We start from the raw sequence: 26045 nt of genomic DNA on the forward strand, positions 1-26045 counted from the left end.
CAGTGCGTACTCCAAGTCACTAAAGACAAGTCCATATCGCGGAAGCCCTTTATCAGCTTCATTCCAATAATTTTTTAGGAAGAAAAATGGAAGTTCTCCCGAATCCTGGCTTACATTCCCCCACCCGTCAAAAAAAGTGACATAACGAGGAGCTGCAGCCAATAGGCAATAGGTCAAGGGAGCCACGGGTCGAAAAAGTTTGGGAACCACTGACCACTGAGGATAGCGGGTACAGGAAGGGGGCTTGAGTGCCTTGGTCTTGCACCTATGCAGACGACCTAGCCTCTTGCGCAACACAAGCCGCAAATGGTGGTTGAGTAAGAGTGTTGTGTTAGTGTTTTCTCATACATAGCATCAAGTTAGGGTATGGGGTGCAGTTTGCAGACTCCCATCTTGTCTGTGATCAGATGTGGTGGGTGGGCAATAATGCCCAAGGGATGCTGGGAATTTGGAGACAGTAGTAGACGTTCTTTTAGAAAAGTGGGTACAAATTGTGTGTAAATGGGGTCCGCAGACAGGGCTGACCGGGTAGGTGTGTTGGAGGCATGACTTATGGACAGCTGTGGAAGAGTGGGTGATACATTGCTGAACTATGTAGACCATGACAGCTTCCCTGATCAAATGAATCACCTGTATTGTCAGAGGGCTGGCTCAATTTGAAAAATTTAGATTGTGTTTACTTAAGGTGGCTATTGCATTCCTCCAGGAAACACATACAAAGGGGGGGGACTGTATTTCACGTTTGCGCAAGCTCTGGAGGTGACAAATTGATGCCACCTCATACTCTGGGTATGCTCAAAGGACGCCTATTTGCATGCCCCCCCGGAGTACTGTTTAAACACAAGAATCACATAGTGGGTCTGGAAGAGCGATACGTTATTTTGCACGGTACCCTTGATGGCCAAGAAATTTGTTTTATTAATGCATACACCCCAAACATTGATTGCCTGTTTTTCCCCCCCGGGGTTATGACGAAGGTATCATCCTAAATAGATGCGGCTGTGGTGCATGCAGGAGACTGTAAATGTGTCATGGATGGGAGCTTGATCGGAGTCCATCCCCCCCCACTGGCCCAAAACTAAGCCCGGATTACCACAGCTCTCTGGGGCATGGTGGACGGCCTACACCTGTGCAATATCTGGAGCAAAAGGCACCCTACGTGGCAGATGTTCTCCTTCTACAGGCCAGTGACACGCACTTCTAGTCTATTGGCAGAGTTAATGCCCAGAGTTAGGGTGGAGGCCCTAGCAGATCCACCCTGTCAAGATTAAAAACAGATATAGGGGAAACAAGATGTAATGTTCTGGTTCCCTCAAAACTATGTCTGACGTATGCCTTACACCTCACCAATTGGCGTCTGCAAAAAAAGGGAGGGGGGCGTGTGTGGGTAATTCCTACACTGCAAAACCCTGAAACCTGGTCAACATGTTTCTCACTCGAATAGTCTAAAATATGTTGTGGCGATTCGTCAGGCCCTAAAGAATCCTAATCCTCACTAAGAGAATAACAGTACTCATTGCTAATAGACAGATACCACATTCCTTACTATGGTACTGCACCACAAGCACAGACCCTCCTAGATTCAGGCAATCGAGCTCCTTGGGGATGACATGGGTGCTGATCGTTCAACAATACACTGATTGTTTGTAGCAATGTTGCAGTCGGTCACTCCTACTCCATGCGCCCCTTAGACTAGACTATAACCTGCCCCCCCCCTTCACAAACACCTACCCCAGCAGCGGACTAGTTATCTTATTCACTTTACGCACATCTGAAAACGTCGGCAGACTCTTAGCTTGTACTCCCTGGCTGGCCCATATGTTTCTCTGTGTCAGAATCAACATGTTACTGGCCCTATAATGGGTTTGTTATTTTTTTTTGTATCTTGCGTAGGATTGCTTACATTTGAAAATCAATAAAGAAAGTAAAAAAAAAGTTAGCCACCCTAAAATGAACGTGGGATCAGGGAGGACTTAAGGAACGTTATTATATGGCTGCCCAACTGCAACAGTTCATTGGCTTCATATGGAAGACAATTGGGAGAATAAGCTCCTACGGGGCACACATGAGGTAAAGTCACTACAGGTCCTGCTGATGTTGGGTCTGTCCGTACAGAGATGGAAAAACGGTGGGTGGCAAGACTATGTCACTACTGAGTGATCTTTACCCCGGGCAGCGCTCCATTACCAGAGTGCGGGTCACAGAGATGTTCCCCCTTGGATGGGGTACAGTGCCTCCAGTACATTAAGAAATCCAGCATGGCTCACAAAGGGTGGCCGTCACTCCCTGACTAACAGACTAGATCTAATGTTCTGGCAACTCGGTTAAACATGACGGGGAGCTGAATGCAACAGTCTCCCGTGTGCGCTGCTCCCTGTACAGACCCAATGGGAGATGATACTGGGGGACACTGATTCACGAGGGTGTGTGAAAGGTAAATTCCAATACTCGTTTCAAACTCCTACAATATAACTTCATATACCAGTCATACCTTACTCCAATGTTTTATGCAATCTACGGCAGTCGATAGGCTAGTTGTCCCCGTTCTGGAGCACAAACAGTTTTTACAAATGACATGGTCCTGTCCATCTTTATCCTCTTATTGGCCGATGTATTGCATCGTCTTAATAGGGCTTTGGGGTGGGAGGTACAGCTAGAGACCTGGCTGGTGTTGTTGGGATTACTTCCCTCACCAGGAAAGAAACACTTAAGTATGAAGTTTATTCTTCTTGTGGTTGTACTGGCTAAAAAGCCACATAGCCATTGCGTGGCTACGACTAACACCTACTACCCATGCAGCGTGGATGAAAGATGTAGTTGAATGGGGAGGTGCAGTTGCACCATGTTCAAAGGGATGACCAATTGGAAGAGGATTTAAGGGTCTGGTTGGCTATGCTGTCTGACCTACAGGAGGTGTAAGACCCCCCTTGCCTCTGCGGAGGGGGTCGCTTGACCCAATGCCAGACACGCAAGGGGGCCAAGGAGGAGTGCAAGCACTTCGAGAAACATGAGCCAGCAGGATACAAGTGAAAATGTACTGTCCAACTAGCCTCTGTCTCAGATCTAAAAAGATGATTAGCATACAAGCAGACCTGTGCGGGGTGCGGGGAGGGTGGGAGGCTGGAGTTTACGCATTTAACATGGTTTTCAGAAAAACAAAATGGTCTGGGAGAAAGTAAGGAAGTTGTCCTCTTGAGATAGTCATGATATGTAACCTGTGTGATGTGCAATTTGTCTTCTTCCAACACTCACACTGGTGGGTGAGCTGCTTGTTACTATTTCTGTACTTATGTCCTGGTTCCAGATGTAACATTGAAAAAACAGTGAGTTTTGTAGGACGCAATACTATTCATATTCAGAAATCCATGATGTAATGTTGATGTGCTATCCAAAAAAAACATTAAAGTTCATTATTCAAAAAAATGAATAACAAAAGGTAGTCCTCATGAAGACAGACAACATGACAGCTATGTATTACCTAAAGAAACAGAGAGACACTCACTATCTCCAGCTGTCCCAGCTAGCACATACCATATGGAATTGTGCAATTCACCATCACATTCTCCTCTTGGAAGAGTATCTCCCATCGGTGGACTATGACTTTCCTGACCTCCTAAGGAGGATGCAACAAGTCCACTAGTGGGAACTCCACTAGTCCTATTTCCATACTTTCACCTTTGGGGAACACCAAACATGGATCCATTCGCCATGGTGCAAAACACAAAATGCCAAAACTTTGCCTCCAGGTATCATCCATTGTCCAAGGCCAATGCACTATGGACAAATTGGTCAGGTACCTTTGGCCACACTTTTCCACCTCTCCCACTAATACCATATGCAGTGAGGAATCTCAGGCAGATGCATCTCACCTTGTTTCTGATAGCACCCACAAAGGCAAGAAAGCCAAGGTACACAACCAGACTAGAGTTATCTTCACACCCTCACAAGAGGCTCCCCCACAGACAGAAACGTCTCACGCAAAAACAAGACAGCTCAATTTGGTAATATGGCACTTGAAGACCTAGAAACTGGTTACTTAACATTACCATTGGACTGTATGGACATCCTCAAGGAGGTGCAACAACCTTCCACTACAACATGTTATGCACCTAAGTGGAAGAGATATGTCGACTACTGTATCCCAACAGCACCTTGATTCCCTGACACCTACAGTACAAAACTTTGTTTGCCACCTTCTACACTTACAAAAGGAATTGCTAGGTTACACGATTATATGACTACACTTAGTAGCTATTGCTGCCTGTCTCCAGAACAAGGAACAGCAATTACGCTTCCAAATCCCTGTTAAAGCATTCATAGATGGTTTAAAGAGGACAATACATGAACAATGACACCTGCTGAACTCTAGAATGCTAATGTGGTAACAACCTGTCTCACAGGCCCTCCAAGTGAATCTTTACATACGTGTCCTTTTAAACTGAACTTCGGGAAAGTTGCTTTCTTGGTATCAATTACTTCCTTAAGAAGAGTCAGTGAAATACATGCTCTGATTCAAGATGAATGTTTCTTTGAAGTAAATCAAGATAGGAAAGTCCTAAGAACAAACCATACATTTTTGCTAAAAGTAGTGTCCTTGGTTCACCGGAACCAAACTACTGAGTTACCAGTTTTCTTCCCAATACTCTGAAGCAGAGACATCTCTTCATAAACTAGATGCAAAAATATCACTTATGTATTACATTGACAGAACTAAATCCTCCTGTAAAACACAACAATTATTTGTTGCATTCTCAAAACCAAGGAAGAGGCAAGCAATATCTAATCCAGAAATTGCTAGATGGATAGTTACTTAAGGGAAGAAAGGACATTATCAGTGTCCAAAAACTACAATCCACTAGGAAAAAAGGGTGCTTCAATGGCTTTTCTGGGTAACGTTCCCATATCTAACATCTACAAAGTGGCTACATGGTCAATACTTCGCGACTCAAAAGACTTCTTTGAAATAAAACAATTTGGAAATGTTAGACTTCAACATTAGATGACAGGAGTGTGCAGAGCATGTGATACCACAGCACTACATGCCACAAATAGGTGCGTACACTGTGAGTAACAATCCTTTCAAAGTATCTTTTCAGGACTGAAAGGTGAGGTGGGTTCTATACTCGAAGATAAAGTATCATCAATATATTGGTGTTAATGAATCTCATTTCACAGAGAATCAGGCCAAGTGGTGCGATGCAAAGACTGAAAGAGGGGGGGAAATGACTGAACCTTTGATAGATGGTTTTGTCTAGAACCCAAAAAAAAAAAAAGAACCTTTCATAAGCAATTTTTTTCTGGAAGAATCCTTTCAAGCAACACTTGATTTTCAAAATGGCTTTAGAAATAGTCATATGATCTTAAACCAGCGGTTTTGGAATCTATGCTGCCAAATAAGCAAATGAAGGAAGTAGTGAAGAATAATTTTCTTGTACCTAAAGGGAACATTGTTTGACTGTGGAAGGTTCAGAACTATACATTTGAACTGGCATAGGCTTGAGAACCAATATCATTAAGTTCCATTCTGGTGTTTCAAGAATAATGAAGTGAAACCCTACATATGAAGTTCTGCAAGGTTTTATGGATAAAAATAATGGATAGAATGCTAGGAAGACGTTTTACCTGACTAATTCATCGTTCAAAAGAACATGAGATAATCATGACCCATTGCCATCTGATATATACACAGACGAAATGGGGCCTACAACTTTGGCGGAGGGGATTATTCCATCACAATTAAAAGTTCCATAGCATATAATGCAACTTGTAATACAGAGGGCAGGATATAATTTGTGATGGAGTAATCCCCTCCGCCTGGGTCATAAATCAGGCCCACACAGATCTGCTTTTCATTTTTTTGTGTTTTATATTTTTTATTGTTATTTTTCAGAACAATATACAGCATACAGAAACAGAGAGCGAGCAATAAGCCCTTAACATCCGCATGCATCATACAGCTGAAAGCCTGAAAGGGCCATACCAGTGAGATGTCAAACAAATGAAACAATCGAGACAAGCAATGGAGGCAAAGCTTCCCGAAAATGTCTGCTATCTAGTAATTTCTAAGATATACAACATCTACTGAAATATACCATATGAAGTATCTATAATACAATACCAAAACACCGCACCGCACCTCGATCGGGAGATACGATGATATAGCATAATAGAACAGAATAACATAACGTGTGTATAGGAGCAAGTCATCGTCACCATTTTACAATTATATAAAGTTATGTAATTATCTACCTTACTTCAGGCCTCAAAAGAGGACACAGGTATATGTATTCCTAATAGAACTAATAGACCCCGCCCCCTCCAACCTGGCCCATCATTAGAGGTCCTGTAACTACAAAGACCCCCAACTGAGTGGTGAAGGAACTAGAGGCACATAGCATTTTCGTAACTCCAAGCTGGGGACATCTGACTTTAGATGGGACATGATGTCCTATGGGACTCAAGTAGAGGGGAGAGATGAGTGTCTCTGAATAGTGATGTACAATGACATGGATATAGTCATAGTTAAGGGAAATATATCTGACAAGATAGGAATGTATACAAAATTAGGCTTAAAAAGTTGTATAAGGAGAAGAAGAAATGGAAGCTAGAGGGAAACAAGAGGAAGAGGAGCAAAATATCAATGAAGGAAACAGAAAAGGCAAAGGCAGAAGAAAAAGTACGAGGAAAAATAGAGAGGACAGAAGCCGGGAACAGGTGTAAAATAAAAATGAGCACGATAACGAGAGGAATAATGGTGATGTGAAGAAGGTAATATTAGTGAAGATGATAATGATGATGATAATAGTAACAGTAATAAGAAAAAGAATGAGTATAGTAATAGTGACGGGGAGGGGAAAACAGAAGACACGACTATGGAAGACCAGCATACATAAGGGAAGGAGGGAAAGGTATGGAGGAGTGCGTGAAGAGAATGCATGTGCGCACTCAGTGGAGTCCAACGCGAAATAAAGAAGGGTAAGAAGGACCGATTTGTACGGAGGTATAATAATAAGGTTAAGATTAAGATTATTGGAAAGGCGCTGTGCCACTGGAGCATCTGTGACGTAGTCCGCATAGGGAATAATCAGGTCACCGGCCCAGAGAGAAAGGGCGCCCATGTCTGTAGAAACACATCTGTCTTATCCTGTAGATCATAAATAAGACGCTCATGGGAGGCAGTCTGATACATTGCAGAGATCCACTCCCCGTCGGAGGGTACAAGTGTCGCTCGCCAATATCTGAGGATAGATATCTTTGCCGTGGCTAGTGCAGTGTGTAACAAGCGACATTGTGGTCTGGAGAGATCAGGGAGCTCCCTGGTGTCGTGTAGCAAGAGAAGGTGAGGGGTAAGGGAAATTGGCAAAGGTAGTGTTTCCCTAAGAGTAGCCCACACTGCTCGCCAGAAAGGCTATATGGCTGGGCAATCATGCAAAATGTGAGGTAAAGCGCAGCGCACATGAGGACATCTCCAGCAGGAGGCATGATGTAGTAACCCCACAGTACGGAGCTTCAGGGGGGTCCAATACCAATCGTGTAATGTTTTAAAAAGACTGAATTTTGAGTGGGCCTCCCGGGCTCCACGGTCTCTAGATTCGATTATATCCGCCCAGTCCCCCAAATCGTAGTCGACCTGTAGACGCGCCTCCCACTTATTCTTGAGAGAAACCAGGAGGGGGAGCGAAAAGAAGTGACGATTCAGCAAGGCTTGAAGGCCTGATACAGCCCCCCTCAGTTGCCCCCATGTTTCCAAGTAATGAAGAATTGGAGATTGAATGAGTCGTCGAGGGGAGTTCCCAAGACGACTCATCAGACAGTGCTTGAGCTGTATAAAACGCCACGAGTGGTGATTGGAGAGTCCGAATTCCTCCTTTAGTTCCGAGAACGTCTTCCATCTGTCCCCCCATAAGGAACTGATCTACCCTTGTGAGACCTTTCAGACCCCAGTACTTCCCAAAAATTGTCTTTCCTCCAACGAGGAAACCTTTTCTTGCCCCAGATGATTGCCCTGTCGTGTATGTAGGGATCTACATTCATTAATCGGTGTGCTTGCCGCCATGCAGTACGCATGGCTCCAATCATAGGACTGTGAATGCGGTGGGGAATTGGCCCTGCGTTGTATAAAACTTGGAGTCCTGATTCAGCACCTGAAAGCAGTTGTTCGATTTCCACCCAATGTGGCGGATCTTGTATTCCTGGGAGTAAATAGACCATCTGCGATAGGTGTAGTGCCAATGGTGCAATGTTCTACCGAGGGAAGACTCAAACTTCCATACTCACGTCTGGCAAGTAAGGTGGTTCGGGGCAACCGCGGACGCAAGGATCCCCAAACAAAAGACCGAATAGAACAACAATCTGGTTGATTCAAAATCAGGATATGAAAGATTAGCCTTCTTCTACTATTAAGCACTCAGTTATATGTAATGGGAACTCTTACTCTGCCTTAAAATCTCAGCGTTTTAAACATAAAAAATTTCAGTTGAGACAAGGACTTTGGTCCTTGAGCCATAAAGCATTTAATTATCTGAGATAAACAAAAGGCACAAAAACAAATGCGTGCCGTGAAAAATAAGAAATCTCAAAGCAGCTTAAACGTTTTTAATCAAAGGGCAGTCAAAAAAATAAATAAATAAATTAAAAATTATCAGCAAGCCCTCCTCTCAAAAAGGTTCATATTGGGAAATCTGCAACACAGCAGAGTCTGGCAGAGGAAGTACATAACTGCAGGAGACGATTTTTTTTTCTAAAGAGTATTATTCGCTCCTGCTGATTGACAAGGCTCACAAATGCTTTGGATGTAGGGACATCAAAACAAATTCCCATAAAAAGTCGGTATTAAAATGACTGCAACTCCAAATAGGAGCTAACATGCATCCCACTTTTGTGATTTAATGCAATAATAATAATTAAAAAAGACACAAAGGACCATAAAAAAAAATGCTAAAAATTATTTTAAAAAGCCTTAAACAATTAATGAAGATTAACTTACAATCTGTGGTGACTCAAGGATGGACCGGGACTTCCTAACCAGTGGAGTGTCAAAAGACTTCACTGTCAGAATGTACACCATTGCATTTCCACTATAGATGTTGGACATTTCATCTGCAAACTAAAAAGAGTTGAAAGTCAGACATGTTCTACATAACATACTGTAACATAAGTTTCACTATTTTTACATTCACAGGTTAATGGGAATAATCCAAGATGTTGACTTGTGCAAGAAACTCAAAACAATGAAGATACAATTTGATGATAAAATAATTTTGCCTGCATACCACTGTAAACTTAAGACTAAGTTTCAATCATACTACGAGTACCGGAAAAATTCACAATAATATGAGGGGGCTCCATATTGCTCCTTAAAGCACCCAGTAATATGGGTTCTACGTGATGTCTATCGTAATAATATTTGATTTGTTACAAGCCTTCAAAACAGTATCAATCATTTCCTTTTGTAATAACTTTTGATCTAGAGTTAATTTATCTCGAAGACTTTTGCAAGCAGTTAACATCACACTTGATTTAAAACAGTAATGATGGCCCAAACAGCGCTGGAACACTCCCTGTGTCACTTACTTGTCCTGCCACCACATTTGCTCCCTCTATCACTCATCCCCCTTCAAATTGCTACTTACAGATTTTCTTAACATTTGTCGATGTTTATCAATTGCCAGGAAAGAGGGGTGCAAAGGAGAAAAGAGTTGACTGGGTACTCCCTGGCAACCCTCTACTTTCCAGAAATAAGTTACCATCCGTGCACAATTCCCCAGGCTGGGCATGGCTCATCTCTCAATGGACCAGGAAGAATTGGATGTGACTTGCCGAGCTATGGGTCAAGAGCCATGATGTTCTATCCCCAAAGAAACGTGACAGATGTAAACGTTAAATGTGGGAAGGGACAGAGCAGTAGCACTGCAATAAACATGTAGCAACAAGATACCAGGCAAGGCACTTTCTTTCATGCAATACTTTTAAAATCAAAACAAAGTTCATAGCAATTTCATTGCCTGTTTCTCAAATGCACACTGGTGCCAGGAATACAGGACTCTTGGAGACACCTGAAGCCACTGTGCTGAATACATCCCAATAACATTCTTTGTACCCAGATATCGAGGCAATCTTAAGCAATGAACCTTAACATGGACTGCAGGTAGAAAGATTAATTTAATGGTACACCTACCCAAATATTGCTGTGATGGCCACGTACAGCTAGATCATAAGATTTTTTTTTAAGCCCATGCTTCCTTTGCAATAAATCTAAAGAAGCCTTTGTTAAGCAGTCAGACTTTAAGGGCAGTACACACTGACTGACCCCATCCCTTACGGTTCTGAATTCCTGTAAATGGGAACCCCGGATTCGAAAACGGTGCCAGTCCCAAAAGCGCAGAAAGACCATAATCAGAGGTACACAGCTACTATTAATAAAGTTAAAAGTGGAAATATTTGGATAAGTCTCTGAAGTTACTTTTTCTTTATGGAATAAAATACCAGCAATACTTTATTGCATTTAGAATAAAACACACTAATGTACGGCAGACGTGTATAGACCAAACACCACAACTGTCTAAGACAAACTAGTGGTTTGGGCATAACAAATTCCTCACAATGGGTGTTTATGGCAGAACGTGTGAGTATAGACCTTTTCATAACATTCAAAATCACCTTTACCCTTCAACTATTTTGATTAATGGTGGCCAGCCTATTATACTGATTCACCCCATTACAGAACTGAACCAACATATAGCTAGCTACCTGTGGTCTTTGAAGGATACTGTGTCCGTGCCTGTGAAACAAAGTCCAAACTTTGCATCTCTCTACTACCATGCAGGTCTAAAATATACACTCCAAGTTCAATGTCATGGGAAGCTTGCCTGGCTACAGTAAGCCTCACCCATGTTTCCTCCCTCAACAAAAATCTCTCCTTGATTACCTTTGGGCTTTTTCCTGTACAGCTTCTAGTGCTACTTCTGGCAACATCACAACCATATGATCTTTTAAGCAAAAAGAAGAAAGTACATTTTGCTTCTGCTTTAAAGAGGTTATGATCCAGAACCCATGTTTTTTTACAGGAAATTTGAAGACTGCTCTTCCTTCATTCAGTCAGCTAAACCTGTGTTAGGTTTGATTCTGTGTGACTCACCAATGTTACAGGGTGCAGCTCAAAATTATGCCCAATGAAACTGAAATCAACTATTGTAGATCCACCCCTTCTACTAGAGGTGGAAGACAGTACCCTATGTGCATTCATAGCCGTATTTTGCTTTAAAAATTTGATAACATTTTTCTTCATCCTGGAAAAGACAGACACTAGAGCTCATTTTATACAAAGGTTCAGCACAATTCTCTCATGTTTGTGACAAACGTGTCAATCAATATGCCCCACCTTTTAACCACACCACACCACACTTTTAGCACAAAAATCAGACCAGTACAGCCATTACTGCTGTTTTTAATTCATATCTGTTATGGTTAATTTATTTATTTTGTAGGTCCCAGTGGAGAAAAAAGGGTGGACGAGAGAGCGCGAGAGCAAGCAAGAGAGCGAGAGAGAGAGTGAGAGAGAGTGAGAGTGAGAACATTTCATCAACAGGTCATGTTTAGTAACTGAAAGATATCATCTCTGAAGCTCATTTTAGTGTCTATGATCTTTGCTTCATTTCAATTAAAACAAAAAGCCACTAGTATGTGAGCTGTAAATAATCAAGTGACCTTTACAAACAAAAGAAAAAAAAAAAAAAAAAAAAAAGACACCAGAGAAATTTCATCAGGTTAGCTTTTCAATTGTAATAAACACACACACACACACACACACACACACACACACACACATATATGACATTTACCTGTTTAAGAGAGTCAGAAAGAATCTGAGATGCATCCTTGAACTGCAAAGAGTCCTCCCCGTAACGTTTAGCAATCTCTTCCAAACCAGACAGCTCCAAGGAATAAAGGTCTGGGGAGTGGTCCTTGGCAAGATGCTTGTGCCTTAAAAGCTTTTGGTGAAGAGAAGCAGAAAAGAAAGAAAAGTAGTATTTAATGTTATGCACCTCCCACCACAACATTTCGGAGGAAGAAGGAACCAATGACCGTCTACAATCTCCCTTCTGGATTTCTTCCCTCCAAGGATCTAATATAGTGAAATGTTGGTTACACATTCTTGCTTAGATACACACATCTGCTATAACTGCACCAACAATTATTATTATTTATCTGCTCTATCTCTGTTGGGTATTATATTTATAAAGAACTACCTAAGACTCCGAGCAGCAATTCCTATCAGCAGTTCATTTTTGTTTAAAGTGGCTTAACATTTTATATCTAATGACTTCTTATTTGGATACTGGTATTAAGAAACCAGCGTTCAGAAGGTAAGGGAGCTCTAAATAATTTCAATTATCTACACAAGGTGATCTTTGGTCATTGTCTCTTAATAAACTAAACAAAGGGTATATGGATTACTTTTAAAGTCATCCTAATCCACAATAAGATTAATTGTTTAAATGCCCTATCAAATCTCACAAACTGAGGGGAATTTATCTCAACTACTTGTCAGTGTTGGGGGTAGAAGAAACTTGGCATGGCCTGTCCTGCTCTCAATGTCCCTGCAGATTATATGGTGAGAAACTTGCATTTTTAGAACACCTGCTGATAGACTAATGTACCATTGTGACAAATGTAATAATGATGGCACAGTTGTTAATTGTATTGGTATTTTAAATTAATTACAAAAGAGTGCTTGGTTGTTTACTTGAACTCTGACACAACCTTTTTTGAGAAAAAGTAATTGATTTGCAGGTTTTCAATAACTGACTTGCATGTTTTATGTTTTTTTTTAACTGACAGACGAACATAAAACTAAAACATAACATTTATATAAGCTGGACATCATAAACTAACACCAGCTTCCAAGCTGAGTTGGACAGATGAGTATTTTAAGTAGCACAGGAATGAACGACAAAAGATCTACAGCAAAATATACGTTTTATGCAAGACTGCAATGGGGCTTATTAATGGTTAAGGGATTTTTGTTAAAACGGTTGTTAAAGCTGGGCACAATAGGAGAATTAATTATTTATAAATCAACTTAGTAAAGACAAAACTGCACTGAGATGGGTGGCTCTTATATGGCTTTCCTCGGAAAAAGGTGTCAATTCAACAAGCCTCGAAACCAGGGCTTAAGTTCAGCCGGCAGTGCCTCTGGGAGGCTAAGCACATATTTTTAGGGAATTACACTTTTTTCCCATATCAGATTACAGAGTGAAAGAAAGGGAAAAAAACAAAGATCTGAAAGATGGAAGAAGAAAAAGATGGCAACACAGTCACTATCAGAAAGCTGGGACCTGAAAGAGCACGAAATGGGTCAGGGAGTGTCCGATAGTGGATGAAACACTACCAGCCTTGGTGTTTGGTGCATCGATCTTTATTTGCACCCGTTGATGCCTTCTCAGTAGAGCATCTGGAACCAGCACTCTTTCTTTCACAAATTAGCAATGCTGAACCACTGTACTACAGGCTGCTTTCAGAGCATTATTGCAAACATTATTACTTTATGTCAACAGGGCAAAGGCCTGAAAACAAATAAAATCTGCATCTGTGAAGGCAAACTGCACCTTGCAATAAACCAACACCGGCAAACCATTTGATGAAATAAGTGGCTGAACTGTGAACAGTACACTCACCAGTGCAGATATGTCACGCAGGACTTGAAGTTCCGAAAGAAACAACAGGTCAACCTATAATGTACACAAACAAAAATATTTTCAGTCAAGTTAAAACAAATTATTTACAATAATTTCTTTCCATCTTAAAGAATTCTTGCAGTCATGTTAGAGTTAAGTAATAACTTTATCCTGACCTGTTCCAATTCCTGTTGTTCCCTTTTGTTGAAGAATGTACAATGAACTTTCTGGTGGACTCTCTATCTAACCCCAGATTCCTCACCTTGCGAATAAAGCCCTGGGATGAGACTGGAATCAAGAACTTTAAGAGCAGTTCTCCTGTACGCTGCTAGGCAGCATTGTGCAGCTTTAAAAACACCACCGACGTACACTGACTTCAGATGCTTTCTAGAATGTTCATGCCACAAGACGCAGAGCTCAACAGATAACTGGCATGACCAGAGTATAGATCTCTAGATTGGGACCTTTTTAATAGTAATTGTATTTATATAGTGCTTACTAACCCTGACAAGGCGTCGAAGTGCGTTTCGGCAAGTAGCACACTACTCCGGAACCCAAAAGGACTAGTGGTGGATTAGTATAGGGAAACAGGAGCTAATCTGAGCGGTGGAACTGTGAGACTGTTAGTTGGATTGAATAAAATAAAATAATGGAGGGACAGATGAGGGCAGAATCTAAAAAGTGTTGGGAAATCATAGTAGTAAGATGAGGTTTGGGATGAGTAAAAGGTGAGATACATGAGGAATTAATTTAGAAGGGCTGTTTGGGAGATCACAGTAGTAAGTAAGGTTTGGTGTGTGCCAGGAGGGATTGAAGAGTCCAGAAAGGGTTATGTTGGAGATCATAGTAGTAGAATGAGATTTGGGATGAGTCAGAGTGGACATAGAGGATAGATTAAGAGAGGTATAGAGTGAGACAGTAGTTCACTGGAGAGATTTACATTTTTATTTTTTTTCCCTTCTACAGTAGGAGTAAAGTAATAAATATATAGATACATGACTACATAGAAAGGGTATATATGTAGAAGGAATATAATATATTGAGATTTAAATTTGTATCGTAAAAACGCAGACTTTTAAGTGTACTTGAAGGAAATTTGTGTATTTATATAGTGAAGTGCTTGTAGATAGTTATGATAATGATAATATTTGTGTGACAGATAAAAGGAAAGACCCATGAGCATCTAATCAAACTTTTTAAAACAAAATTATGCAATGATCTTTAAACATGTTAAGCATAGAATTATATATGGAAAATGTTACTTACCAAGTAGACATCTGTTCGTGACATGTAGTGTTGTAGATTCACATGCTGTGCATAAGTCCGGTATGTAGTGTTGGGCTCGGAGTTTTACAAGTTGTTTTTCTTCTAAGGTTTTCGAGTCACAGGACTGAGTGATTCCTCCTCTCGGTGACCGTGCGCATTGGCATCGAGTCCTTTGTTAGATTGTTTTTCCGCAGGAGGGTGAAGTAAAGAGTGTACCAGTGTATATGTACATATATAGTAAAGAAATGAGATGTCCATGCAATGTATATACATATTTACAAAATAAAATACTACAACGGCCACAGGCTTCCGGGAAGGAGGGAGGGCGCACATGAATCTACAGCACTACATGCCACGAACAGATGTCTACTGGGTAATTACAAATTTCCGTTTGATGGCATGTGGTACACATGCTGTGCATAGACAGAAAGCAGTCCCTCTTAAGAAATAAGCAGTGGCCAACAGTTGTAGCAGTTTGAAATAGTGCTTTAAGCACTGTCCAACATATGCTTGTTGGCGAGATAATACTTCCACACAGTAGTGTTTAGTAAATGTGTGTAGTGTACACCATGTGGCTGCTTTACATATGTCTGCCACTGGTATAATACCCAAACAATGCCATTGAAGCCATTGATGCCCCTTTCTTCCTAGTGGAATGAGCTTTTGGAGTTACTGGTAAGTGTCTTTTGGCTTTAAGCTAGCAAGTTTGTATACATCAGACTATCCATCGTGCTAGTCCAGTTTTTGAAAATGGATTACCTTTGTGAGGCTGTTGAAAAGCCTCAAAAAGTTGTTTGGATTTTCTGAAATCTTTTGTCCTGTCTATATAATACATGAGATCTCTTTTAACATCAAGGGTGTGAAAATGTCTTTCAGCAACTGAATCTGGTTGTGGAAAGAAGACTGGCAATTCCACTAACTGATTGATACGAAAAGGTGAAAACACTTTTGGTAGGAATTTTGGTTTTGTCCCAAGAACTATTTTGTTTTTGTGAATTTGAAAGAAAGGTTCTTCTAAAGTGAATGCTTGGATTTCACAAACCCTTCTTAAAGAACTACTTGCTACTAAGAAGGCAACCTTCCATGGTAAAAACTGAAGAGGGCAAGAAGGCATGGGATCAAATGTGGTCCCATAAGTCTTGTGAGTACAATGTTAAGATTCCATACAGGGGCTGGTGGTGCTCTAGGTAGAATAACTCTTTTAAGACCTTCCATAAAGGCTTTTCAACAGGAATCCTAAACAGGGAATTATGTTGTGTTTTGGAGGTAAGCAGCTATTGCTGTTAAATGTATCCTAACAGAGGAGTATGTGAGGTTTGCTTGTTGTATATGTAACAAGTAGCAAACAATATCATATATTGAAGCTTTAAATGGGTTAATGTTTTTAGGTTGACAATAGTAGTCAAAACGCATCCACTTAGCAGCATAACATGGTCTAGTTGTGGGTTTGCGTGCTTGTTTTAGAATATCCATACATTCAGATGGAAGTTGTAAGCAGCCAAATTCCATGACTTCAGGAGCCAAATCGCCAGACTGAATATGCTGAGATTTGGATGTCTGATCTGACCTCTCCATTGAGTCAACAGATCTGGTATATTTGGAAGTTTTTGATGTGGTACTATAGACAGATCCAACAGTGTTGTGTACCAATGTTGACTTGCCCACGTGGAAGCTAGGAGTATGATTGTGAGTGAGGTTTGTTTCATCTTTGTGATCAGAAATAGAATTAGTGGAGAGGTGGAAAAGTGTAAGCAAATATCCCCGACCAATTGATCGGTAGAGCATTGCCCTGGGATTGAGGGTGTGGGTACCTGGATGCGAAGTTTTGGCATTTTGCGTTTTCTCTTGTGGCGAAAAGGTCTATGTCTGGGGTTCCCCACATTTGTAAGTATTTTTTAATCATCTGTGGGTGAATCTCCCATTCGGGTACTTGTTGCTCCGCCCTGCTTAAGAGTTGACTGTGTGCCCCTGGGATATACTCTGCCACTAACTGAACTCGACTGCGAATTGCCCATTTCCAGATTGTCTGCACTAGAAGGGACAATTGAGATGAATGTGTCCCCCCTGTTTTTGCAGATAATACATTGTGGTAATATTGTCTGTTCTTATTACCACTATTTTGTGTGTGATTTGGGATTATGGCCTGAAGCACAGGGCTCTGTAAGGGCTGTCTTTTTGATAGGTTGATGTGATTCCACCATTGCAGAGAGTGGTAGGTTTGGCAGTCCAAGAACAGTAGATCCTGAATTTGACCATGTGCCCGAGACCATTGTTGAGAGACATTGCTGTAGTAGCCGCATGTGAAGTTCCGCATTGGGCACTACTGCTAAGCATGAAGCCATCATTCCTAATAGTTTCATCACTAACTTCACTGTGTAAGTGTGGTTGTATTGTAGTTGTGATATGAGATTGTGAAATGCTTGAGTCCTGGATGGATTTGAGTATGCTAATGCTGACAGTGTTCAGACATGCTCCTAGATACGGTTGTATCTGTGATGGTTGCAGGTGAGATTTTTGGTAATTTATAGTGATCCTAGATTGCGTAAGGTGTTTATAGTGTATTGAGTATATTGTTGACAAATCTGAAGTGTACTGGCTTTTATGAGCCAGTCGTCGAGATATGGGAAGACATGTATGTGTTGTCTTCTGAGGAATGCCCTACCCACGGATAAGCATTTGGTGAGCACCCTTGGTGCTGTTACTCCGAACAGAAGCACTTTGAATCGGTAATGTTTTCCTGCTACAACAAATCTTAGATACTTTCAATGTGCTGGATGTATGGGAATGTGGAAATAAGCATCCTTGAGGTCTAATGCTGTCAACTAATCCTGTCTTTGTAGTAGGGGAATTACGTCTTGTAGAGTGACCATATGAAAGTGTTCTGAAAGTATATATAGATTGAGGGGTCTGTGATCTAGGACTGGTCGGAGAGTACCTTCCTTTTTTTATATGAGGAAGTATAGTCAATATACTCCTGACTGCTGTTGGGATATAGGTACTATCCCTATGGCTCCTTTGAGCAGTAGTGATTGTACCGCCTATTTTAATAGAGTGAGATGCTCCTCAGTTAGTCTATGTGAACGAGGTTGAATGTTTGGCAGAGTGGAAATGAGTTCTAGACAATCATGTTGGATAATTGATAGAATCCACTGATCTATATCTGTTGTGCCATTGTGGATAGAAATTTACCAATCTTCCTCCCACAGGAGATGTGTGCTCTGTGGGGATGGTGAGAAAGTCACTGTTTATTTGATTGAGATGAACGTCTGGAAGTGGACGGTTTACCTCTTCCTCGATTGGTGGATCCTCTATAGGAGCCGCTAAATGATCCTCTAGCGTAGATTTGTGAGGATTGTTTTTGTTGGAAGGTTGCCGTTTCTGAAACAGATGGTTTGAAACCCTCTCTAAATTGTGGTCTATGAAAAGTACCTCTGGTGGGTGTGGTATACAACACACCCATGGCATTAGCTGTTTCTGAATCTTATTTTAAGTTCACCTATGGTTGTGTCAACCTCAGGGCCAAATAGATGTTTGTCAAAAGGCATGTTTAGCATTGCCTGTTGTATTTCAGGTTTGAAACCGGAACATCTTAACCAGGCAGGTCTTCTAATAAGCATGCTCATGTGGATTGATCTAGCTGCTGTTTCAGCTGCATCCATAGCAGATCTAGTAGCATTATTAGATATTGCTTGCCCTTCATTTACTATTTGTTGTCCCTTCTTTTGGTGTTCTGGAGGGAGGTATTGTAATCGCACTTCCATTTCATCCCAGTGTGCCTTATCATATCTAGCCAAAAGAGCTTACAAATTGGCTGTTCTCCAATGATTTGCAGCTTGTGAAGCTACTATTTTCCTAGCTGCATCTATTTTCCTACTCTCTTTGACTGGAAGAGGGGCATCTCCTGTGGACTGACTGTCAGCCCTTTTTCTTGCTGCACCAACTACATATTGAATTAGGGTTCTCATAAACACTGGGTCTGAGGGTGCTGGTTTATATTTTTTATCCACTCTAGGAGTGATCAGTCTAGCTTTAACAGGCTCCTGGAAAATATCAGAAGCACATCTGAGCATTCCTGGAAGCATTGGAAGACATTTGTATTGTTTATGTGTAGAAGCTAGTGTGTCAAAAAGGAAATCTTGTTCTATCTAATCTGTATGCTTTTGCACATTATGATTGGTTGCAGCCAGCTCTAGCCACTACTTGATTGTGCGCAGTAGTGTATTCTAGTGGCGAGGGTCTAGCAGGATATAAGTGTTGATATATTGGTAGAATGGAACCAGAGTCATATGTATACTATGGATCGCTATCCTGATGGTCATCACTAAGATCATCCCTATGTGGCGATAATGAGGATGTGTGTGGTCATAATTGTGCTTCATATGTGGGTGATGGTAGTGGTGTGGAAGAAAGAACAGGAGAGAGTGGTGGTGAAGGCTGTTTATGTTTTATATCCACTTCCTGTTGCTTATCTTTGAAGACCTTTTTTGATGGAGGTACATCCTTTGTTGAATTGTCCTTAAAAGTTAATTTCCTTTTAAAGGACATTGAAGGGGAGGCAATTATTCTTCCTGTGTCTTTTTGAATGTGTATTTTTCGCTGTTTATCATCCATCACCTCTAAAATAGGTTGTATGTCCCAGGATTCATGGGCAGAAGAAGTTTGCTTGCTACCCGTGCCTTTCGACTCTGAAAGGTTGTTATGTTCAAACCAAAAGCATCGGATCCGAAGGTGGTGCAGATTTTTTCAGCTCCGAAGATGTGCTTTCTGATTGTTGGCATGTTTCCAAGACGGGTGTTGGAGTTGGTTTGGTCGATGCTGAACGCACTTTAGCCTTTAATCTCGGTGCCGAACCTGAAGGTGGGTCATCTGAACTTTTTTTAATCCGACCATGGCCCGAAGACAGTGGAGGACCGTCGGCTAGTGCTGGAGTCTTTTTAAGTATTTTTGTGTGGTGCGATGGGGCAGTTGTACTTACGTACTGAGCCGGAGGCACTTAGTGGCTGTCATCAACGGAGTGTTGATCGGAGTCAGAGTTTTGGATGGAAAACATTGCCCCTTGCTGAACTTCTTCTTGAGCGTGTTCTTCACCAAAGATATCAAATGTGTTATCTGTAGATTTAGATTCCATTTAGAGACAACAAGCTCTACGGTCCCGAAGAGTCTTTTCAGATCGAAATGATCTGCAGGTGTCTCAATTCTCTTCTCGATGATCCAGAGATAGACTGAGATTACACATGGAATGTTGATCCGTGTACAGAAAGTTAGCTTGACACCGAGGAGAGAATCGAAGCAGAGTTCGTTCCATTAGACCTACACTGAAGTAGGCCCTAAAACGGGATGCCCTTTTAAGGGTGAGAATTCAACCCCGACGTTCTAAATCAGAACGAGTATAGATGGAAACACAATCGAAACCATACTGACGAAAATATAGAAAAGTTAGAATAAGTTCAGAAGTACCAAACCGAGATCCACCGGAGCGAGAGGAAACACGGCCGAACCAAATGGTGGAAAGAAAACAATCTGAAAAAGGACTCAATGCCCATGCGCACTATCACCGAGAGTAGTCACCACTCGATCTCGTGACTTGAAAACCTTCTTTGAAGAAAAACAACTTGTAACAGTCAGAGCCCAACACTAGATGCCAGACTTATGCACAGCATGTACAGCTACAAATGCCATCGAATATATATATTATATATGTATATATATATAGGAAAATGTCACTTATCCAGTGTACATCTGTTCGTGGCATGTTCCGCTGCAGATTCACATGCTGTGCATTATTCTGCCATCTAGTGGTGTTGGGCTCGGAGTGTACAAGTTGTTTTTCCTTCGAAGAAGTGTTTGAGTCACGGGATCGAGTGACTCCTCCTCTTCCTTTCCATTGCGCATGGGCATCGACTCCATTGTTAGATTGTTTCCCCGCAGAGGGTAAAGCAAGGAGTGATAGAGTATATAGGTACAAAGTAAGAGATGTCCATGCTAATGTAAATGTATATACATATGTACAAATGTTTGTAACTTAAACGACTACAGGCTTCCGGGGAGGAGGGAGGGTGCATTTGAATCTGCAGTGGAACATACAACGAACAGATGTACACTGGGTAAGTGACATTTTCCGTTCGATGGCATGTGTAGCTGCAGATACACATGCTGTGCATAGACTACAAAGCAGTTTGTCCTCCTATAAATTAGCGATGGTTAGCCTGTAGGAGTTGAAGTTGTTTGAAATAATGTTCTTAGAACAGCTTGACTTACTGTGGCTTGTTGTCGTGATAATACTTCTACACAGTAGTGTTTAATTAATGTATGTGGTGTTGACCATGTGGCTGCTTTACATATTGCAGCCATTGGTATATTCCCTAAAAAAAAAGCAATTGTTGCACCTTTTTCCTTGTTGAACGTGCTTTAGGAGTAACTAAAAGCTGTCTTTTTGCTTTAATATAGCATGTTTGAATGCATCTTACAATCCATCGTGCTAAACCTTATTTTGATATGGGATTGCCTGTATGTGGTTTTTGGAAAGCGACAAATAGTTGTTTAGTTTTCCTAAACGGTTTAGTTCTGTATATACAGTACATTAAAGCTCTTTTGATGTCTAATGTATGTAGAGCTCTTTCTGCTACAGAATCTGGCTGTGGGAAGAAGACTAGCAGTTCCACGGTTTGATTTATATGAAATGGTGATACAACTTTTGGTAGAAATGTTGGGTTTGTTCTTAGTACAACTTTATGCTTGTGTACTTGGAAGAAAGGTTCAAGAGTAAAGATTGGATTTCACATACTCTTCTCAAAGAAGTAATTGCCACTAGGAAGACAACTTCCCATGTTAGAAATTGAATTTGGCACGAGGGATACAGGCACTATACTTAGATTCCAAGAAGGAACTGGTGGTGTTCTTGGTGGAATGATGCGTTTTAAACCTTCCATGAAAGCTTTAATGACAGGAACTCTAAATAAAGAGATATGTTATTTATATATTTTGTAAATATGGTGAAATTGCAGTAAGATGAATTTTTATTGAAGAAAAAGCCAAGTCTGATTTTTGTAAATTAATTAAATAACATACAATGTATTGTATTGATACTGTAAGTGGGTCTATATTTTTGGATTGACAGTAATATACAAACCTTTTCCATTGTTTGCATAGCACTGTCTAGTAGTGAGTTTTCTTGCTTGTTTAATAACTTCCATACATTCTGATGGGAGTTGTAAATATCCAAACTCTATGACCTCAGGATCCAAATTGCTAGATTGAGTGTTTTGGGATTTGGATGCCTGATTTGTCCTTTGTTTTGTATCAACAGATCTGGTCTGAATGGGAGTTTGGAGTGTGGTACTACTGAGAGATCTAATAATGTTGTGTACCAATGCTGGCATGCCCATGTTGGTGCTATGAGTATCAGGGTGAGTGACGTTTGATGTAGTTTGCTGACCAGAAAGGGAAGGAGTGGGAGAGGGGGGAAAAGCATAAGCAAATATCCCTGACCAATTGATCCATAGAGCACTGCCCTTGGATAGGGGATGTGGGGGTCTGGATGCGAAGTTTGGGCATTTTGTGTTTTCGCTTGTTGAGAATAGATTTAGGTCTGGTGTTCCCCACTTTCGAAAGTACTTTTGAAGTACTTGAGGATGAATCTCCCATTCATGTGTTTGTTGGCGATTTCTGCTTAGAAGATCTTCCAGCTGATTGTCTATCCCTGGAATATATTGTGCTAGTAAATTAATTTGATTGTGAATTGCCCATTTTCAAATTGTTTAGGCTGGAAGGGACAGTTGAGATGAATGTGTCTCGCCCTGTTTGTTGAGGTAATACATGGTTGTCATGTTGTCTGTTCTTATGAGAACATTCTTCTGTTTGAGAAGAGGTTGAAACGCTTTTAGGGCAAGAAACACAGCTAATAATTCTAAGTGGTTTATATGTTGCTGCTTCTGTTTGACATCCCATTGCCCTTGAATGGTCTGATTGTGGAGGTGAGCTCCCCAAACTGTTGTGATTATGGTCTGAGGCACAGGGTCTTGAAATGACCGCCCCTTCATTAGATTGCTGCGATTCCACCTTTGAAGGGACATATGTGTTTGGCAGGCCAGCAACACTAGATCTTGAAGTTGACAGTGTGCCTGTGACCATTGTTGTGAGAGGCACTGTTGTAAGGGCCTCATGTTTAGTCATGATAAATCTCACAGTGTATTGTTGATTTGGCTGTATGAGTTGTATGATATTTTGGAAAGCTTGTATCCTTTGTATATTTGGATAAGCTAGGGCTTGTTGAGTATTTAGGATAGCACCTAGGTAAGGTTGTATCTGTGCTGGTTGAAGGTGTGACTTTTGGTAATTTAGAGTGAACCCTAGGGTGTGCAAGGTTTCTATCACGTAATGAGTGTGTTGTTGGCATTGTGTAAAATTGCTTGATTTTATTAGCCAATTGTCCAGCTATGGAAAGACATGGATGTGTTGTCTTCTTAAGTAGGCAGCTACTACTGCTAGACATTTTGTGAACACTCTTGGAACTATTCTTATGCCAAATGGCAACACCTTGAACTGGTAGTGTTTTCCTGCTATGATAAACATGAGGTATTTTTTGTGAGCTGGATGGATGGGTATCTGGAAATATTCATCTTTGAGGTCTAAAGCAGTCATGTAATCTTGTTTTGTAGTAGTGAAATAACATCTTGCAGAGTTACCATGTGAAAATGTTCTGACAGGATGTATAGATTCAGGGGCCTGAGGTCCAAGATGGGCCTGAGGGTGCTGTCTTTTTTTGGGATTGAGGAAGTATAGTGAGTATACTCCTGTTCCATGTTGAGATGGTGGAACCAATTCTACTGCTTGAGATTGTACCTCTTGTTGTAACGGAAAGGTGTGTTCTGGGGACAACTTGTGATATCGTGGTGGAATGTTTGGAGGGGTGGAGATTAATTCTAGGCAATAGCCACTGCGGATAATTGATAATACCCAATTGTCTGTGGTGATATTTTACCAATGAGAGTGGAATTGCTGTAGTATTCCCCCCACAGGAGATATGTGGAGAGGAAGGGAGGGAAATACGTCACTGTTTAGGTTGCGTTGTGGTCTGCTTAGAGGTTTGGAATTTACCTCTATTCCTGAAATACTGTCCCCCATAGGATCCTCTAAACCCACCTCTTTGATATTAGGTTTGTTGTCCCTGCTTTGTTTGGGAGGTGGAAGCCTCTGAGGATTGTGGCTTAAAACCCCCTCCAAACTGTGGTCTGCGAAAGGAGCCTCTATATGGGGTGGTGTATAAAGCGCCCATTGCTTTCACAGCATCTGCGACCTTCCTCAGTTTCTCAATAGTGGTGTCTACTTCTGGGCCAAAGAGGTGCTTCTTGTCAAAAGGCATATTAAGTACTGCCTGTTGGATTTCTGGTTTAAAACCAGAGGAGCATAGCCATGCATGTCTTCTGGTTGTGATGGCAGTATTTACACTCTGCAGCAGCAGCAGCAGCACCACCATCAAGGGCATATCATATTTGGTTATTGCTGATAGCTTGTCCCTCTTCCACCACTTGTTGTGCTCTTTTTTGATGCTCCTTTGGGAGATGCTGTATAAGATCTTGCATTTCGTCCCAATGGGCCCTATGATACTTAGCTAGAAGTGCCTGAGAATTTGCAATACTCCACTGATTTGTTGCTTGTGTGGCAACTCTTTTCCCAGCTGCATCAAATTTTCTACTCTCCTTATGAGGAGGCGGTGCATCTCCTGATGACTGGCTGCCATTTTCCTTGCTGCACTGACTACTACTGAGTCTGCAGGGATCTGATGAGTGATGTAATTGGGGTCAGTAGGGGCAGGCTAATACTTTTTATCAATTCTAGGGGTGATGGTCCTAGACAGGTTAATTAAAAATGTGGTCGGCACGTTTAACCATTCCTGGTAACATTAGGAGACACTGGTATCTTGAATGAGTAGTACACAGTGTATTAAATAAAAAGTCTTCGAATGGCTCAGAATGCATGGCTACTCCATGATAAGCTGCTGCCCTAGATATTACTTGGGTGTACGCAGTGGTGTCTTCTGGAGGAGACGGTTTTGATGAATCATTGTCTGGGATGGGATGAGGGTCATAGAGGTCCCATGGGTCTGCTGTATCTCCATGTGAATATAAAGAATGTGTTGGAGAAGGCAGTGGTGGTGGGCTATTCTGCGGTAAGTAAGAGAGCTGTGGAGATTGAGGAGGAGAAGTATGGAGAGGTAACTTCTCCTTTTGTTTTTGCACCTTTTCTGGTGGTTGCACTTTCTTTTGGTTTTTAAAGGAGATGCAGTGGTGATTCTTCCCGTCTCCTTATGAATATGGATTTTGGACTGTCTCTTATCCATAACCTATAATATTGGTTCAATCTCAGTCTCTTCTTCAGAAGTCTTACGAGATTCCATGATTGGCTTTGCAATTTGTTTTAATTTTTTGGAAAGTCCTTGTTCCTCTGAATATGAGGATTTTTTTCGGCTCAGAGGTGTGTATCTTTTTCCGTCATGAAAAAGTAGTTGGATGTCTCGGCTCCAAAGCCTATTGTCGAATTTTCAACTCCAAGGAATGGGGTCTTTTACTGGAGTCTGAAGTGGTGCTTTTAATGGATTTGCTCGACTCTGAGGAGGAAGGGAGGAGTGGCCTTTTTCAGTGCCGATCTGAAGGACGGTCACCAGCAGTCTTTTTTCGGGCCAAACCATGGCCTTCCGGCATTGGTGTACCCAAGGTCTTTGAATGGTTTTTCTGCAGGGGTTTAGGGGCAGACGTACTTACATACTGTGATGGGTCTGTCGTCTTCCGATTCCTGTTCGGAGTCTGTCTCGGATGGAGACTGCTGTCTGTGCCTGCTCTTCCTGCATGCCGTCGAGATGGTCGCTGCTTTTGGACGCCATTTTGAGTCTTCGGGCTCTGCAATCTCTCAGGGTCTTCTTTGATCGAAATGATCGACAGACCTCACAATCTTTCTCCCGATGGTATGGTGAAAGGCACAAATTACAAAGCAAGTGTTGGTCTGTATAGGGGTACTTCGCGTGGCATTCAGGGCAGAATCAGAATGGAGTCTGAGCCATCATGCTTTCCGCGCGGTAGACCCAAACAGGCCCGAGTTGGGGGCACG

General features: G+C 41.5%; 1 protein-coding gene across 1 annotated transcript in view; it reads right to left on the reverse strand.

Annotated features, from left to right (window-relative positions):
• ATP6AP2 (ATPase H+ transporting accessory protein 2) overlaps window positions 1-26045 on the reverse strand; it is a 114797-nt gene that overhangs the window by 22320 nt on the left and 66432 nt on the right. The window contains exons 6-8 of the mRNA XM_069204219.1: window positions 13677-13730; window positions 11841-11990; window positions 8987-9106 (exon numbers count right to left, since the gene is read on the reverse strand). Coding sequence (XP_069060320.1) covers window positions 8987-9106; window positions 11841-11990; window positions 13677-13730 — 324 coding nt within the window. The remainder of the gene's footprint in view (window positions 1-8986; window positions 9107-11840; window positions 11991-13676; window positions 13731-26045) is intronic.

The sequence above is a fragment of the Pleurodeles waltl genome, chromosome 8 (assembly GCF_031143425.1).
Source record: "Pleurodeles waltl isolate 20211129_DDA chromosome 8, aPleWal1.hap1.20221129, whole genome shotgun sequence".
Lineage (NCBI taxonomy): Eukaryota > Metazoa > Chordata > Amphibia > Caudata > Salamandridae > Pleurodeles > Pleurodeles waltl.